This window comes from Lontra canadensis, unplaced genomic scaffold (assembly GCF_010015895.1).
Source record: "Lontra canadensis isolate GAN:19392208 unplaced genomic scaffold, GSC_riverotter_1.0 scaffold26, whole genome shotgun sequence".
NCBI classification, from domain to species: Eukaryota; Metazoa; Chordata; class Mammalia; order Carnivora; family Mustelidae; genus Lontra; species Lontra canadensis.
In genome coordinates, this window is record NW_022631020.1 from 1311317 (window position 1) to 1330672 (window position 19356).

General features: G+C 48.2%; 1 protein-coding gene across 4 annotated transcripts in view; it reads right to left on the reverse strand.

The window, feature by feature from the left end:
* The window catches only part of FARP1 (FERM, ARH/RhoGEF and pleckstrin domain protein 1), a 271268-nt gene that overhangs the window by 201863 nt on the left and 50049 nt on the right, over positions 1–19356 (reverse strand). For all 4 annotated transcript variants that reach the window (XM_032864124.1, XM_032864126.1, XM_032864127.1 and 1 more), the window contains exon 2: positions 11397–11590. In XM_032864124.1, the coding sequence (XP_032720015.1) occupies positions 11397–11567 (171 nt within the window). In that variant the 5' untranslated portion in view covers positions 11568–11590. The remainder of the gene's footprint in view (positions 1–11396; positions 11591–19356) is intronic.

Here is a 19356-nt window from a genome sequence, read left to right on the forward strand (position 1 = left end):
GAGAAGAGTACTTCCCAGCACCGGGCTACACAGCCAGATGTCCCACTTAACAGCTCCAATAAAACATGTCATCTCCGTCCTTACAGAAAGCATTCAATCAGGCCGAGGGAGAATCAGATGGCCAACAGTGACTGAGAAATTTTTTTCCCCACTCCTATTTGGTACACACTAGAACCATACACGAATCTGGCTGGCTCTTTTATCTTCAGCATTTGGATTCTAATGATAAAATTGCGTGCAGATTAAAAGTGTGTCCATGAATTGCGGGATTTGTACATGAACAAAGGTCTCCATGTCGGTGTCAGTCAGGTGAAGCAAGGTCCCGCAGGAATGGGATTAAGGATGGGGTGGGGGGTCAGACAGTATAAAGGCTGGAAGCCAAAGCAGAGGAAAAGAGAGATAAGCAGAAGCTTAGAGACAGGAGCCTGAGGAAGCCACACCTGGTGGTCTTCATTCTCTCTAGGAGGTGGCATGCTGGGTCATCCCCTAAGAGACGGGGTGTCCTGGCTCTTCCCCCCACTGCTCCTGCTGACTGGCTGGGACAGCCTGCTCCCCACGGCTCCATGGTTTGTGGGCTTCTGAGTGGGCTCAGTGGAAGGAGACACTGATAGAGGAGTGGTCAGGAACAGAGGTGGGCTCCTTCCTTCCTTCCTTGCCCTACCGGGGCTCTGGCAGTGGCCGTCACTCCTGCTGGCCACACCATGAGTGGCCGAGGAACCGTCCCTCTTTCTGTCCCTTCAGTTCTCAGAATGACAACTCCCGTGGGGCCCTAGGAGAGCACACCGGCCGGAAGGGACTAGGATGGCCAGCCACAGCCACCATGGACACAGCGAAGCAGTGACCAAGGGTTGGCCATGACAGTAGCCAGGAAGATCCAATGGCCAGATCGGATCAAAGGTTGGACATTTGTAGCAGACACGGCCTCTGCTGTGAGGTAATTTTTTCCTTCACTGGCTGGTGTTGCCACAGAGAAGAAAGGAACTCTGGCCACCGTGAGAATCCCAGCAAGGCAAGGGACAGGTCCCCTGTGTGCGAAGTCACTGGGCTCTGAACTGCGAGTAGAACCTCAGTGAGGGAGAAGAGGTCATCCCAAAGGTCAAGAGCAGAGGTAGTGGGAGGGACAAGATCCAGAGGCAGATCAAGTAGGATTCAGAAAGCCAACTTCATGGGGCGCCTGGGTGGCTCAGTGAGTTAAGCCTCTGCCTTTGGCTCAGGTCATGATCTCAGGGTCCTGGGAACAAGCCCCGCATCAGGCTCCCTGCTGAGGGAGCCTGCTTCCCCCCCTCTCTCTGCCTGCCTCTCTGCCTTACTTGTAATCTTTCTCTGTCAAATAAATAAATAAAATCTTAAAAAAAAAAAAGAAAGAAAAAGAAAAAAAAGAAAGCCAACTTGATGCGACCACTGACAGAAGGAGAGGGGGAAAAAAAAATCACAGAATGCTGAAAGCATGAGCTTTCATAAAAATGTTACCAAATTTTATTGGACATCCATCACATTCAAGAGTCCCCTGGACCCTGAGAGCAGTCACAGGTGCCTTTTACTTCTCATTTCTGTTCCTAGTTAAGGGGCACATACTCAGAATCAGAAATGGAGGATCACTTTAAATTACAAGTCAGGCTTAAATGAGTTTTGACTGCCCTTTTTTCTTTTCAAAAAACTATCAAAAAGGAAATCTTTCTACTAACTGTTCAGTGAGAACAAAGCCTGAAGTGTTTTATTTTTAACAGGTGTGCTAAGGAAAAGGTATCTTGAGGCTCAGGGTGAAACAGACTTTTTTCCCTTTGTTCTCTCAATGCTAACGAGGCATATGTTATGGGGTGAACTGGGATCCCCAAGATTCATGCACTGAAAGTCCTAACCACACCCCCCACTTTAGAGTGTGACTTCAATTTGGAAATAAGGCTTTCACAGAGCTAGTGTAGTTCAAACGAGGTCATTAGGGCTGGGGCCCTCATCTTGTGGGGCCAGTGTCCTTATCAAAAAAGAAAATTTGGAGACCATCATCCAACACAGGCGGAATGCCACGGAAACATGGAAGCAGATATGGGGACGTCCCATCTACCAGCCAAAGAACACAAGACACCGCCAGCAAACCACAGAAGCTGGAGAGAGGAGACGGGCATAGATGGCATTCTCCCTCACAAGGAACCAACCCTGCGGACACCTTGATCTTGGACTTCGGGCGCCCAGAAAGGAAAGGGAATACATTTCTGTTGAGGAAATGCCCAGTCTACAGTATTGTGTTCCAGCAACCGAGGAAACGAATATAGATTTTAACCATTAAAAAGGTATTGTTTCGATACCCTAACAACTCGACAAGTGCTTGTTGGTCTTGCTTTTCAAAGCTGTAGACATTCAGCCTTCTATCTAGACCAAAGGTAACTGGGCATCTGTGTTCAGTTTGCAGACAGAAACACACACTGACAAATGACCCCTGGAAGAGCCCTAACAGCCAAAGGCACTCGCTGCTACACCTCATAAGTAAAGTGCATCAAAATTAAACAACAAGCTCATGACCCCTATCACGCCCTTCCTTTCTAAGGATCTGGAGCAGGGTCCTTTCATGCCCCTGGATTTAAAAAGACTTTTCCAGCCTGGACTTCACTTTGGCATGGCAAGCTGAACAGAGTCGCCCCTGGATGACAAGGAAATGTTAATGCCAAGAGTAAATAGAATTTTCCTAGTATATATGGAAACCAAGCAATCAACCTCCATGTGATGCTTCCAGTCTGAACGATTTACATAATCACTGTGAAGCTCAGAGGTTCATTTAGAGACACAGATTCTTCTTTGTGATTAAGAAGGCAGTGCCTTTTATTAGCAACATTAGCAACATTCCTTTCATACCAGAAGACACAATTTCGAGTACAACGGTTGTCCTGGAAAGGCCCGTGCCGAGTAATTTCCTGGTCTTCCGCGATAGCAGGGAACCACCCAAGTTATAAACCCAAAGGTTGTACGGTCTCCCGCTCTCTGGGAGCTCCCATCCCATGAGTTGCCGAGTCCTACGAATCCCACCTCCCCGATTTCTCCTGGGTCTTCTCCATCCCACCATGCGGACAAACACAGCAAGGCATCTGGTCACTGGGCGTTCCTCCTGCAGGTTTAGCCCCATTCAAACCAACCCCCTCCCACCCCCGCACCTAGGGGCGCCTACCACCAGCACATGCTGGAGGCCGGCACGACACACCGGCTGCTTCACCGGAGGGCTGCTTGTGGTCCTGGACAACCTCATGGTGTGGGGAAAGCAGGGCTTAGGTATAGGGATGTGCAGGGCTAGGACCCTCCTCTCTCTCCAGCTCTGTGACCTAGACCAAGTCCAGTCCTTCCTGTGCCCCCGCACCAACCCCGACCCTCATTCACGCCCGGGTCAGAGGTTCGTGGCTCAGCCACAAATGAGAGACCAGAAGGACAGACTTATCCGCACAATGTCTAGCACATGGATTTTTTTGAAGGCAGTCATTTCTATCCACTTTCTTATCATTCACAGCACCTTGCCTTGTGTGTTCATAAACACTGGTCCAACTCCTATCACGTTTTCCAGATCACATTCCATAAAGTAACACCAGAGCCACAGAATTCCACTGCGGGTATCTAGCCTAGCTTCCTGTTTATATAAATGAGCAAAGAGGAACCAGAAAGCACTCGCTTACAGTTACAAAGTGTTAAAGGCTTTCGGAGCTGCTCACTTACACAAGACCCCAAATGGATTCAAATCATTCCATGCCTTTTCTTAGCAATTAAAACTAAGGTCCAACTCAAATGCTCCAAAAGATGGAAGACAACAAATGAGGGAATCCCAAAAACAGATAAGAAAATAAGTCACACTGATTTTTAACTTATTTCATACTAACAGTCAAACACAGGAGTATCTCGCCTTCCAAGGGCACACAGAGCTCGCACCATGAAGGGCCGTCCTAGAAGTCTTAACAACAGCCCCTATCCATCCTGAAATCCCTCAGCCAGCCTGCGCTAGAATGCACAGGAAAATTAAGCTCAAAGAACACCCTCTTCTATTTCAAAGCTCTGCGAACTGAGGCTCAGAGAAGCTACAGATAGATTTTGGAGGGGAGGAAAAGGAGGGGGACGGTAAATGTGCTTGTCAGAAATGGAGAATTCACCACAGCTCTCCAGGTGGCACTTCATTCTTAAAGACCTTCGAAAGCCACCTGGGCTACATCTCCATTTTAGGACAAACCCTCCAAGCTCAACAAATGTGAGACTCTGCAGAAAGCTTGGCTTGGGGGAGGGGGGGTGACACAGGGGGTATTTTCCAACCTCAGTCTCAATTCTGCTCAAGAACAATCCAGCAACTAAAGCTTATTAGCAGCCAAGGAGGACAAAAAAAACCAGACAGACTTTCCTGAGAGGCTGATTCCAGTCCAGGGCTCTGCAAGAAGGGTTTCCTTGGACTTTACCTTGGCCCCGTGGGGCGGGCGTCCTCCATACTCAGGGAGGAAATCAGTGGAGAAAATGGTCATCAACCCACCCGGGGCCACGAAGCCGCGGAGTAATGAAACAGCCAGGATCCAGTGTCCTGGATGTTCCCCTCTAACCCTTGTGTTTCTTGGAACTAGAAAATTTATTACCTCCAATTAAAGGAGGGGGGTGGGGAGCAGCTCTTAAAATTCCCTTTGTTTGTTCAGGATATTGGCCCATTTTAATGCCAGATACAGACATTCTCAATTACAGTTTTTTTGTTTTGTTTTGTTTTGTTTTGTTTTAATTTATGAGGCTCTACTGAGAGACTTTTCAGGGACAAGAGAGTCAACAGCTGGATGGAATTCCAGCCGTCACGACGAGAGCTGCAGAGCAGACTTTGATCACAAGCATTTAAGCTGAAGTTGAAAAGGGCGCCCCAACGAGCATTTCGGGCCAACATCTAAATTCGACTCTTGGCTTCAAGGAGCCAGAAAGGAAGACTAACACAATTAGGCTGAAATGATTTATGAAAAAAAGGAAAAAAGTTTTAATCTATTAAAATGGCCTTTAAATGTAACCTCACGAGGCTAGACCCAGACAGCACCATTGATCATTCCAGTTAAATAAAACACAAGAAAGGACGATGCAGAGCAGAGTGGAGATAAAATACTATTTCAGAAACTCTAACGAAAAGAGCCAAAAGCAACACAGATAAGGAAAGAAACACAAATTTTTAAAAAGCTGAGTGAACTGGGGAGATTTCTTCCCCTCGTTCCCGTTCAGACTGCAGCTGCTTCAGGAGCGGCTCCGGGGCCACTGGGTGGCTCAGTCAGTTAAGCGACTGCCTGATCCTGGAGTCCCCCGGATCAAGACCCACATCGGGCTCCCTACTCAGCGGGAGTCTGCTTCTTCCTCTGACTCTCCCTCTTCTCATGCTCTCTCTTTCTCTCTCAAATAAATAAAATCTTTAAAAAGAAACAGGAAGAAAAAAAAAAGCATCTCTGGGCAGATGCCACTCCCTGCTAGGTCTTAAATGCCCAACTAAGTTGTATTCAGGTCTCAATACCATCAACTCCTTCCCCACCCCTCCTCCCTCCTCTTCCCCATCCCCTTCCAAGTGCACTGCATGCAAAAAAAGAAAAAAAAAAGCAAGAGACTGAGAGAGAAATCAAGTAGTCCTGGGACCCCATCTGCCTCCCAGCATCACTCTAATCCAATCCACTGGAGGGAACAGCTCACCCCACTGCCAGGCGCTTGGAATTCCAGAGCAGTGAGAAACACAACACTTTTAAAAAAGGAAGATCTATCCCCCCCCCCCCCACACACACACAAGACCTTCAGTTAAACATATTCCATCTTTTTAGGGACCAAAAAAAAAAAAAAAAAAAAAAGCGACTTTCAGCGGCTTATCCAAAAGGGCACCTTCTCTAAGATGGCTAAAATAGAAACAAAGAAGGGGGGTAAGGAGGACGGGACACAAAATGCATTCAAAATAAAAAAGACCAAGAGAGAAAAGGAGTCTGCTTTCCTAAAGACACAGTTGTTCTGGGTGAGGCATCAAGGGAGGCCCACCCAGGAGCCGGGGACCTTGAAAGACAAACTTGTCCTGTTTCTGAGCTCCAGCTGACGAAGAAGATAGCTTTAAAATTCTAGAAACGTTTAAGACCTTCCGAAGAACCCAAGCCCATGGAGAACAAGTTCTCGACAGAGGTCAAGCCCTAATTTTCATGAAAATTAGACATGAAACAAGTTTCGTTTCAAAAGGTAAGAAAATGAAATGAATGTTTCTTCAGTTAGGGATGGACCATTAAGAGGGACACCTGGGTGGCTCAGCCGGGTAAGCATCTGCCTTCAGCTCAGGTCATGATCCCAGGGTCCTGGGATCTCCACGTTGGGCTCCCTGCTCAGCAGGGAAATCTGCTTCTCCCTCTCTCTCTGCCCCTCCCCTGTGCTCATGCTCAAATGCATTCTCAAATAAAATCTTTAATAATTAAAAAAAAAGGGGAGGTAGACCATAAGAGACAAATAAGGTTTGGCTTAATAGAGGTCATTTTGCCCCCTGTAAAAAAAACCTCTAAGGACTCTTACTAGGACATGCTGTTTTCAACAAGCGGATTTCCTACTAACAATGTGTTATCTAGAAAATTACTGGTATCTTTCAATCTTCTATTTCCCACTGTCAACTCAGTATCATTTAGCCCATTTTAGATCAGTGCGATTTATGTAAGTAACCCCCCAACACTTGCAAGTTAAATACTGTCAATTTCCTGACGCTCCATAAATATCACAGAAATCACAGCACACTTGTTCACCCTCCCCACTCTTTTTTTCTTTGTTACTGCTCACTAGTTAACAGTAACTTCTGTATCCAATCAGTGTGGGGTCTGTTTGTTTTGAGGGGGTTGTTTTTGCTTTTGTTTTTAAAAGAAATTCCTTTTCTCAATGAGTTTACCGTCTGCTGGGACAATTAAATACTAGTCCTGAAAAGTTAATCCATCAACAAGGATGTCAATGCGGAGTCCCAGCTTCCAAAAAAGGAGGGAAAAGGCCTTTACTATCACCTAGACCAAAGGCCTCACGCTGCAGATAAGCAAACTGAGTCTCACGCACGGATGTAAAGGAACTAATTAAGAAGATTAGAGCCCGGGGTTCCAAGTCTAATTAGAGGTACAGACAGTAAGCACTGGAAGGAGACCAAGCAGGGCTCCCAGCGAGAGCCACAGGGGCCCTGGACGGTTGGCAGGTTGGAGAGAAACGTGTTGGAAGTGAAGCTGGGTGGGTCCAGGCACCCCCAAGTGTAGGACTGGATAATAAACAGGAACACAAGAGGCCCCGCCCCCCAGCGCTCACACCACACACTGGAGGCCCCAAGCAGCATGGCAACGAAAGCAGATCTCCGTGAGGGGATCCCACAGGGAACCCACAGGGGAACCCACAGAGACAGTGGTGGGGAATTCGGGCACCATCGCCCCAGCAGCTCGGCAGTCTGGACCTTGGGGGAGGCTCTGTGTTCCCCCCCAGCCTCCCCACGCTCACGAATCTACTTTATCCTCTGACACCTGGGAGCTATACAGGCTTCCAAAGGAGGTGAGGACACGACAAATACACGGAAAGCGCAATGGTGGGACCCTGGGATGGCCACGGTGGACACCAGCCATCAGAATTCCTTCTACCACAACTCATGCGGGGCACTGCTTCTAGAAGGCTCCCCCCGCCACCGTCCGGCCCCCCATCCAGCCACACCTGCCAACTCAACACAGACCAGGTGTCCTCTGGTCCCATGAGTGACTTTCCCACGTTTTTTCTTCTTCTTTTTTTTTTTTAACCAGGGCAGCTCCAAAGCAGCAAAGGAAATGGCTCCCTTTTCTATCCCCTGATCTTCTCCACTCTTCCTAGAGTGACCTTGCTAATGAAAACACGAACTGAATAAACACTTGGAGGAGAAACCATCTGTTTCAATGCAACCGACCAACGATCAACGTCATTAGGAACAGTGTTTGTTTACCAGCAGGGTCAGGAGGCCAGGACATACAAAACCTTCTCAGAGATCTTGAGTGGGGGATGGCCCTGGCTGGGGTGAGGGGCAGGGAGAAATGTCACTCACCCTTTCGGAGCTGCTCCGTTTCCGTTTTACAGCCTCGGGTGGAAGGAAAGGCTGCAGCTCCCAGGCCCCGGGTGAGGCTTATTTGCACAGCATTTTCCACATAAAGAGGCTACAACACCGTACTGAGCTTAAACTTCCCACTCTGCAGAGGAAATACCTAAGCTGACCGTCCAAGGTCAAGAGCAAAGGGGGCTGATGGAACCACTAAGCAGAAGAAACCAGTGCTCACCAGGGAGGCTTTTTTGAAAGGTTCAACACTTAGAGAACCTTTTCAGAAAGCCTCCGAATAATGAGAAACACGACCAGAGAAAGACAACCACGCAGACAATTTGGTTATCTGAGCTAGGAAGGGTTTAGGGAATTCGTAGTTTAAATGAGGACTCTGCCTGCTTTCTACGCTAAAACAAAACTAATGAGAAAAAGCTCAGGAAATCCAATCCCCAAGGAAGTACAGGGTTCAGAGAAGAATGCTCGAGGGGGGAAACTGCCAGGACTTCTGGCCGCATGCCCTGCTCATCTGTGTGGCAAATGGGAGTGAGGAAGGAGAGTTCATTCTCTGGTGGCGCCCAATCCAAGGAGCAGTCCCATGGGGGCAAGGGAGACCCTGCCAGGGTCAGACGAACGAACTCACAGCAAAAAGCTGGGGAGCGAGGTTTTCCAGCAGCTACGGGCGGCTAGGGCCCTTTCAATCCTGAGTCATTGTGTTCCCGTCCCAAGTGCTAGAACTGAGTCACCCTGGCCAGCCGGAGGCCTTCCAGCTGCGTGAAGGCCTGGCTGGTTCTCTGAATAGAGAGCACAAGGTAGCAATTTAGAAACAGCTCTGTCAATAAAAATGCTGATATCTGCCTCTCTGTAGGCAGTTACAGAAAACATCTGTTACCCACTGGTTGGGAAAGAACATTCTGGCCAAACTAGAAAACTCAAAATAAAATATGAATGGATGAGACGTGTGGAAAAAAGGACATTAAATTCTACCTGTAAGATAAACTCATTCTCACATGCAAGCAGCAAACATTTTAATGAGCAATGACTACATGCCAGGGACTGTGCTAAAGGCCAGGAATGAGACACTAAGGCAAGGTCCCTGCCCAGGGAAGTGGCAAAGGCACCACTCATCCTACTTGTATGAAGGCCTTAGTAGGTGCTGAGCTGGTATAAAGTGCCTGGAAAAACGTCATCATCATAGCAGGTGGGATTTATTACTAGCCTCATTTTACAAAGGAGAAAGCAGAGATACAGAGAGGTACTTGTCCAAAGTGATCAAGAAGTCAGTATAAATAAAGGCTGAAATTTGAACCCAAGCCTTATAGGTATATAATGGAAGAGGTCTGAGGGAGGGAAGAAAAAGCCCCAGACACTATCTCCAATGTTAGCGTCTGGATAAAATGATAGGGTTCTTAAGGGTGCATAGGAGTTTATGGGGAGGAAAAGAGAAAAGTTACTTCCAGACAGAGGGCTTATAAATGCTAAGCAAAGACACCAGCATTTATCTAGTAAAATAAAATTTTTAAAGATTTGTCTGCTGAGCAGGGAGCCTGATGTGGGGCTCAAACTCAGAACCCTGGGATCATGACCGGAGCTGAACGCAGATGTATAAACCAACTTAGCCACCCAGGCGTCCCATCATTGAGTCAAATAATTTTAAATGATGAAAACCTACTTCTATTCCTTTCCTTAGGGACATCCTATACAGTTCCTAGCTAGTGACATTCTTTGGTTTAGGGACACTGACAAAACGCAGGTGAATTCAGTCCAACACTCCCTGTGGTTCGCACAGCCAACATTAATATTTGATCGGTCCTCAGTCCAAACCACACACGAACACCATTTAACAGAATGTATAGCCAGAGACTTGGGCTCAGAGGCCCTAAGTACAGGCCCAACAGGAAACCCTGAAACTAAATACCTCACCAAACCAGTCTGGCAACGAAGAGAAGGCACTGGAAAGTGGGAGGGGGGTACCTGTTCCAGAAGGCCTAATTCTAACAGGCTGGCAGATGCCCTCATTTATGTTCACAGTTTCAGCAGACTGGCAAAGAGCTTTGTTCACCAGAATACAGAGATGTTCCCCAGCCCTTGAAAGACAAGCATTCCACAACAAGAAAATAAATGTACAATAAATTGGCAGTTTTCAGCACAGCTATTCTGAGGTTTACCTTTCCCTGAGATGCTTAATGGTAATTCGCGCTCTCGGAACGATATTAAGAGGAGTATGATTTAGTGAATCGTATTGCATAAGTGATTAAATGATGGGTTACAGACGTCTGTGTCAACTCTTAAACCCCACAGTCCCTCTAGCCAGCAGGAGTAATAGACAGGTCGTCTCCACTTTAAGAACAGGTTACGTTCCCGAAGTTTTGTGTTTTAGTTGGCTGTTGAGAATTCAGGAGTTATTGTCTTCCCCACCAACAATGCCAGATTCGCTGTATAGTACCTGAGACAGAATGCAGAAAACTAAAGCCGAAGCGTGCCACAAACAAGGTCTGCAGACCCCAATCCACGTGAGGGACAAGGATTCCGGAGGAAAGTGCGGTCCAAATTCTAAAGAGCCAAGAGCACTCATCTCACCCTCCCCGCCTTGGGCCCAAGAAATCCTCACCAATTGTAACTGGTGCTGGTTCCCTACCCTCCAAGAGGAAGAGGCTAGAGAGGAGGAGGAGGCAGGGGCTCAAGGAAAAAGGGCAGAACCACAGGGGTATGGGGGCAAGGGCCAGGGTAAAGGGCTCCCACGGAAGAAAGAGGTCAAGGCTATTGATTCTTCCCTCTATGCCTGGCTCCCAGACACCCCATTTCCTGGTGTCTAGAGATACCCCTCTCTAATTGTGGGGCTGCTACACTGTGGACCTAGATCAGGGTTTTTCTGCTCCCCCTCCAACCTCCCACCCTCAAACACAGACATCCACGTCTCTCCTGGCATGAAAACCCACATGGGGCTCTTTGATGGTTTTCTCAGGATTTTTCTTGCCTGTACCCTAGATTAGCAGCACATGCACATGCGCACACACGCACCGTGAGAGGAAGACTTGTAGTGAGCAAATGAGACAAGACCACAATTGCATCCAGTTCAAATATATACAGATCACATGTGCACAAACATACACACACATGCTCTCGTAGGAAAGTCTGTAATTCAAGTGATCGGCCCACTGAGACCACGATCTAGGCCGTGCACACATGAGTCACAATACTGGACGGCGGAGAACCAGAACGGGTGAGAGGAGCTTGCTGGGGCAGGGGAGGGGGGGAGAGGGAGGTGTGGACCGCAACCCCCACTCCCGCCACCTCCTGTCACTGAAAAAGGGGATTTGAGGAACCTCCCCGTCCTGAAGGCTTCCCACCCGTCTGAGTTCCCACCTCTCCCCCAACTTACCGGAACTTCAAATGCCTCCTGGGTGTCATCCAGCATCTGGATTTTGATAGACATGAGTTTCCCGGAAGGCGTCGGGGGCAGCTTCTGACCATGTTCCAAGGTGCTGATTCCCGAGTTCTCCGGGGCCCCCAGTCGCGATCCTGGACTTGGCCTCTGCTCTATTTCTCCCATGGTGAAAGCAGACTCTAGAATATCTGCGGAAAGCAGTGAGAAAGAAAAACACGTCAGAAGACACAACGCATGTCAAGGCCTCAGGGGCATCTGCGGTCTCCGAGCCGTCCTCGAATCCGAGGAGCCACAGCTCAGTGGGCTCTCGGTCCCCCCACAGGGGACTCACACGCGGGCAGCTTTGGTGCCTTCATGAAAAGTCAGGTCACCCTCAACCAACCAACACATGCCAACAGTGGTGCGTATTTTAACATATTTTCTTTCCTAGTTTTACAGTCCGCTCTCATTCATAGTACAAATTCTGCGGTATTCAACACATTATTCGGTGCCCACCGTGAGCTGGGCACAGCTTTTGGAGTCTGGACAGAAGAGGATAAGCAATGCCTAAGCCATACCATCAGTATCCCTTAGTTAGCTTTTGGACACATAACATACCAAGTAACATGGGCTTGATAAAGATAAAAAGATAAAGCAGACATCATGGCTCTCGAGTTTAGAATTTGTTGAGGAAGGTAAACACGCGCTCCCACAAACACAGGCGACGTAGGGTAGGGTCTCTTCTCCCCATTTCTTCTGCTTGTTTCTATCACAATTACCTTCTAATTCATTTCTTTACTGCCACCCCTACGGTCCCCCCATTCCCAAGAAATCATTTCACATATAATGGTATCAACAACAACGTTACTTCCCTAAAAACAAAACCCAATCTTCTTTCCTCTACATACCTGGCCCCGTCCCCCTCCCCCTCCCCAGCCACATCCACCTCACCCCAACCTCCCCCTCCCCTCTGTCCTGCTCCAGATCTCTCTGGAGCATGGCTCTCGCGGGCTGAACGCTTTGCACTACTTCTCCACCTGGAAACTTCCACCCTGGCTTTTGAACTCCATTCCAGGATCACATCCCCGACCCCTGGACAGGACTCTGGTACCACTGCCCCCTTTGCACCCACACCCGTCATCCAATGTCACCATGGTGGTGAGTCCCATAGGCCTCTGCCCGATTACACTCACCAGGACCCCAGGGCCTCAAGACCTAAAGCATGAATCAAAACTCGGTATGTTTGGGTCTCAGCACCTGGGTAGACACAGCACGGGGCATAAAGATTCCAATAATGGCTGCTTGATGCTGGGCCCTGTCTGTATATGCAGGATCAAAGAGCACAATTGCCGGGGGCGCGGGGGGCGCTTCCATCACTGAGAGGGTAGGAACGGTCCTCAATCGAGTCTCTAATATCAGATAATAATGGCAAGGAGACAAGCACACAGGAGAAGGCACTGCAGGGAAGATGAAGGGCCCCCACAAAGTTATGGGACAGAAAACTAGGCGGCATACAGGAAGAATATGGATTCATGCGGAAAGCGGGTTTGGAAAACAGGCTGGAACCAAATGATGGAGGAGCTCAATCCCTGGCTGAGAAACACGGTCCTTCCCTCGAGGCAGCCAGGAGCCCCTGCGTGATAAGAACGTGCAAAGCAGAATCTTAGAAAAACCATCCAAGGAGGAACTAATCCTATAGGCTGGAGAAAGATGGCAGGTCCAGTGACAAAGCTATTGTGACAATCTGTGCCTCAGGGGATAACGTGGCCAGTGGAGACAGAAAGGAAAGCATGAGGCCATAAACCCAAGGTTATGGAAAAATTAACCCAACGTTAACAGTAAGCTGCCCGGGAGGAGGATATAGAAGTATAGCAAAGACCAGAAAGTTTTATATTAGAGTAGAAGAGTGTGTGGGAGGGAAGGTGAGAGTCTGACTGGGAACATCCAGGGCCCTGCGGGGAAGCTGGAGATGGATTTGGGCTGAGGGGTCGGAGTCCATCTGGCTGTACAAGCAAAAGCCATAACGAAAGCAAATGGCGGGGGGCAAGAAAGCAAAAAGAACCACTGTGCCCAGTCAACAGGTGGTCATGGGCTGAATATTGTTCCCCCACAAAATTTTTAAAAAGATTTGAGAGAGAGAGAGAAAGAACATGAGTTGGGGGTGGGGAGGGTGGGAGACAGAGACGGGAGACTCCCCACTACACAGGGATCCCCGATGCAGGACGTGATCCCAGGACCCCAAGACCATGACCTGAGCAGAAGGCAGATTAACTGACTGAGCCACCCCAGGTGCCCCTCCACTCCCCCCATTCTTATACTGAAGTTCTCACCCTCAGTATCTCAAAGCGTGGCTCTATTTGGAGAAAGGTCCTTAAAAGAGGTGATTAAGTTACAATACGGCCATTAAGATGAGCCCTAATCCAGTCTGACTGGTGTCCTTATGAGTGGAAAGCTGGACCCACAGACACCAGGGACGCCAGAGCAGAGGAGTGGCCATGTGCGGGCACTGGAAGGCAGCCATTTGCCAGGACATGGGCCCTCAGGAGAAACCAGCCCTGCCGACACCGTAGTCTGGATTTCCAGCCTCCAGAACTTCTGTTGTTATATCCCCATCCCCAACCTGTGGTGCCATGTTATGGCCGCCCTAACAAACTCATGCCGGGGCCCCTGTGGAAGACGGGAAAGAGGCTCAGAGGGGCCCTAAGTAACTGAGAAAGCCACAAAACAGGCACCAGGCAGTCACCTGTGGTGTGAGGTACGGAGCTGAGTGCTGTGTCTAACACATCTGAAATCTCGTCACCCCTCAGCTCCTGTGTTCAGAAAAAACCATCCGGCTCGTAAATCTCACATGGTAGGTTCTTCTCACCCAACTCCTGGATCTACCTTCTCCTTAAGATTTGGGGTCCCAGAGTTCTGACAAAATTCCAAATGGCGGCCCCTTTGCGCTGCCTCTCGGCATTCTCGCTGTGATGCCAAAGGCTGGCCCTGAGGTTGGCAGATGGAAACGATGGAGTCACCTCAACAACTTTGGTCGTTGACTCACACTCCCCTCGCCTGAAAAGACACATCCTTTGACTGGACCAAGAAAGGGTCTGACGACTACCTCAGAAACACCACTTTCTATGCATTTCCCCACAAACCCCACCAAAGCCCGCTGGAGAGTATTACTCGTTCCTATATTACTATATTAGTTCCTAATATTCCTATATTATTTGTTCCTATACATTCGACGTTGGGCTCTGTGGCCAGGCGATGCAGCCTTTCTGGGAACGGCTCCTCCTTTTTTGAGTGCTCACCTAGGACTTCCCAGATCTGTTAAGGAGGCAGCTCTCTAATTTCCGCCCCCAGTAAACTTTAAGAACCTATTTCTAATCTGTTTGTCGTGTGATCCAGGCTTTGCTTGATCCACCACTGTCTTGAGCGGTGGGACCGGACCCGTTCATCTGCGATGCCCCATGCGCAAGGCCTCACGACAAGGGGCCACGGGTCGTCTGCTTGCTCAGTGAATCAGACGTGGGGGTGCACCTCTGATTAGTTAGGAAATCAGCCGTGCGTCAGATAATCTCCCCAAACTACAAAAAATTATTTCCCTGCAGGTTTTCTGTTTGGGGTCTCATGGCTAAAAGTAAACACAACTTCCAGAGAAAATGGACATCTGCTCAGTTTGCCATGCCTGTCCCTACCCAAGCTCTGCACTTTTTCCTGCTTTGGTCTTAATCCCTCCCTGTCATTCAGAGCATCCCTTGTTGCCTTCCTCTTCCTCCTTCTCCTCCTCCTCCTCCTCCCACTGCATCAGGGCCCCGCCCCCTGCCCTCCTCCCCTGCCTCAAGGAGATACAGCTCAGATGCCCAGCAAGGGAGGGGACAGCGGAGAGGAAGGGGCCTAGTCCCCCACATCACCCCCAGCTCAAAGATGCCAAGGACCCTCCCTACAAAGGCACTTTCTCCTTGTCCTGCCTGAGCAAAGGGCAAGGCCCCTCACCTCCTAAACTAAACCCTCCCTCCCTCTGGGGCCCAAGATCTCTCGATGAATATGCATTGTCCTTTTTTTTAGCCTCTTGGCACGTAAAAATGAAAAGTGAGCTAGTTACTGATAGGTATTTATTACCTTAAAAATTCCTTTTTCCTCCGTCTCCAAATGACCTCACGCCTGTATTATTTCTACTCTGGTTACTGACATTTCAACAATGCAGTCCCTCCGTTGTTTTCCCAGTCGCACGCAGACCATGGCTGTACATGGAAAGTACTGCTCAATTCCAGTATAAATCCAGCCAAGAGGCCTGAGCTGAGCATCCTAGGAATGTCACGGGAATATCTGAGGAACACTGGCAAGTCATAAACGGGTGACCACGCTGATGCTGGCTATCGGAATTGGTGGGTCCAGTAACACAACACAGCCTTCTAGGCCAACAGGTCTAACAGCCCCCAAAAGCTTCCTGTCTCTATAGATCAATCCAGGCTCTACTTGGACTTGACCTCCATAATCACCTGTACCTTCTGAATTCCTTCAGGAATGGTCAAAGCAAAGCAAATGAACCCTTCTTCCCTTGTGATACATTATTAGTAACATGATCATTCCAGACCTCAAAGCAAAAAGCTATACGTAAAACGACTTCACTCTTTGGCTGTATGAAACAGGAACTACAACGAAAAATAAAATTTTTAACTGGCAGAGAAAAGATGAAAAAGCTAGAGTTGCCTTGTCGTTGTATCCTGGCTTCAAGAATTCCTCTTGGAATGTACCCAAAAGCATTAAGGACACACACACACACACACACACCCCAACTCCACCCCGAACACATCTGCGACTCCAAACCACAAAGCAGGGGAAAGAGTTGCCAAACTGCCATCAAGGTCAGACAGAGGAGAAGGAATGGAGAGGCTGCCCATGCCTGCAAAGCCAGGCTCCCCGAACACTCAGGATATCCCGAGCCAACAAAGCCAGCAAGAACTTTCTGGGAACCAGGGGAAGAGACATAGAGGTTAGCACGAGAGCTTCCCTGAACACAGCATGATGAGGAGAGCCCACTAGAGATGGGGCGGATGGAGAAACAACACAGGTAAGACCCATCAGCAGGATGCCACCCATTGCCAAGGCCAGGTGAAAAAGAGAGGGCCCTGGGAATGCTACCAGTCCAGCAAGCAGAGAAAACACAGAGGATAAAAGGATTATACACACCCCCTCGGGTCACAAGAGTTCCTATGAGCATGGGACGTCTCCTGGCTCTCCAGAAGCTGTTACAAATAGCTAGTTCATAAAGCACTCCCCAGATAACAAAGGACCTTTACAAAGATGCTAGATTGAAGAAAAAAACAAACAGAGATGAACGAAAGAATTAGTCCCAAACACACTGTCCCAACTTAAATAATGGACTCGGACAAAAACATGAGAGGATTTACAAGAGGGGCACCTGGGTGGCTCGGCTGGTTAGGCGTACGCCTCCAGCTCAGGTCACAAGACAAGGGTCCTGGGATACAGCCCCATGTCCATCCCCCCACCCCCCACTGTCCTGCTCAGTGGGGAGTCTTATCTTTTGCTTCTCCCTCTCCCTCTCACCACCCCACTCCCTCTCTCTAAAATTCTTTTTTTTAATTTTTATTGTGCTATGTTAGTCACCATAAAATACATTTTTTAAAGATTTTATTTGCCAGAGAGAGAGATCACAAGTAGACACAGCAGCAGGCAGAGAGAGAGGGGGAAGCAGGCTCCCCGCTGAGCAGAGAGCCTGATGCTGGCTCGATCCCAGGACCCTGAGATCATGACCTGAGCCGAAGGCAGAGCCTTAACCCACTGAGCCACCCAAGCGCCCCAATACATTAGTTTTTGATTCAGTGTTCCAAGATTGTTTACGTACAATCAAATAAAATCTTAAAAAAAAAAAAAGCTTTCCTGAACTCTTATAAATCCTACGGGAAAACAGAAGAAAATAAAGGATGAAGGCAGAAAACCAGAAAGATGAGTAAGAACATTACTGTTATAAAATATATGTTCATGTTGCTCCCAAATTCATGTGTTGAAACTAAATCCCCAAAGTGATGGCAAGTTGGGTGGGGGGTACTTTGGGAGGGGTTACATGGTGCGGGGGGCTCTCGCGAGTGGGACTGGCACCCTTATGAAGGGCCCCCAGAGCCCTAGCTCAGCCCCTCTGCCATGTGAGGACCCAGTGGGAAGCCAGCAGCCTAGGAAGCAGATGCCTTCCTGTTTGGACTCCTAGCCTCGAGAACTGGGAGACAGTTCTGCTGTTCATAAGTCACCCAGTCTATGGTACAGTTAGAGTGCCCAAACAGACGAAGACAGTCACCAAAATGGAAGGGGCTAGAAGAAAATATGCCCAGGTGAAAATAGGAGGTTCTTGAAGGGAAAGATGGAGGAAAGGGAGCAAAAAGATTTAAAACAGAGTAAAAAGTGATAGCAATGGAAGACAGGCAGGTGCGCCAACTCGCCCACAACCAGAGTCCCTAATGATTAAAAAATAATAATGGAACAAGAAAGAAAAGAAAAAAGTTTAAGGCAGAATTCAGGAAAACATTCCAGAAATAGAAGGTGATTCTCCACCGTGAATGAACATATATTCCAGAAACCACTAACACAAGATGATCAAATCCAAGGCATTTCCTGTATGATCACTGACGTTCAAAAATGAAGCAGGAATCATCTGGGCACCTGGGCACAAAGTCCAAACAAAATACGAGGGGACGAAAATTCAGACTCACCCAGGGCAACATATAATGCTTAAACTATCAAAACGGTCCTCAAAGAAAGAAAAGAGGAATCAAAACATTAAACCCAAATTTTCATTCAAATAGAAGAGTCACACATTTTAAAACAGTCAACAACTCAGAATACTGTTATCCAGGCCCTTGCAGAAGAAACTACTGGAAGGAAGAAGGCTAACCCTCAGCAAACCAAAGACTGAATGGGGTAAAACACTGGGAAAGGATTACTGGTAAACTCTAAATCCATTTACACCATAAGAGGAAGACGACAACAATAGCAGAATATTGTGAATTCCGGACAACGCAGCAATAATTAAACTGGCAGAGGAAAAGCCCAGATGTTGAGAGGAATGGCAAATCGTTACATTAACTGTTAGCCCGGGTTTTAAAACGGGTACAAGAAAACTTCAATCTCCAAAAACATACCCATGGTTAATAAGCACACGGAGGGGCGTCCAACATCGTTTGTCATGCGGAAATGCAAACGACATCCACAAAGACACTTTTTCACACCCACTGTGACAGACGGTAACAAGTGTTATTTACAGTGTGGAACAGCTGGAATTCTCCCACGTTGCTGGTGGGACCAGAAAAAGGTGCAGGCCCTTGGGAGAACATTTTGGTAGTTTCTTTAAAATTTAATCACAGATTTAGCACATGAGCCAGCAACTGTGGTCCCCTGGCGAAGCCCGGACGTCTCCCCAAGGGACGTGATGTACATCCACACGAAGGAGGGGCCAACAGGTGGGAAGGAGACAAAGCCCACCAGGCAGGGCTCCCACCGACCAAGGGCCTCCTCATCACCAACAAAACTAAAACGAAATGCGGACACCTTCTACAACACGGATGAACCTCAGAATCCCTTTGCTAAGTCAAAGCCAGGTGCAAGAGATTACACAGCAAACGACCTGACTTGCAGGAATTATCCAGAAACGGCAGATCTGCGGAGATGGAAAGCGGATTCCTGGGGCTCGAGAGAGGGGCTGGGCGGACAGCAAAGGGTAGGAGGGATGATGGAGATTCTTGCTGGAAATGTTCTAAAACCAAGTTGTGGTGACAGTCACACAACTCTGTAAATGTACTAAAAACCTCTGACTTGTACGCCTGACACCCATTAACGTTCTGCTCTATAAATTACACCTCAATAAATAGGCTTTAAAAATGCGTGCGTACATGTCGTGATGAGCCCCAGGTGATTTACAGAATTCAATCACTCCATTACACCCCTGAAACTAAGGTAACAGGTTAACTGGAATTAA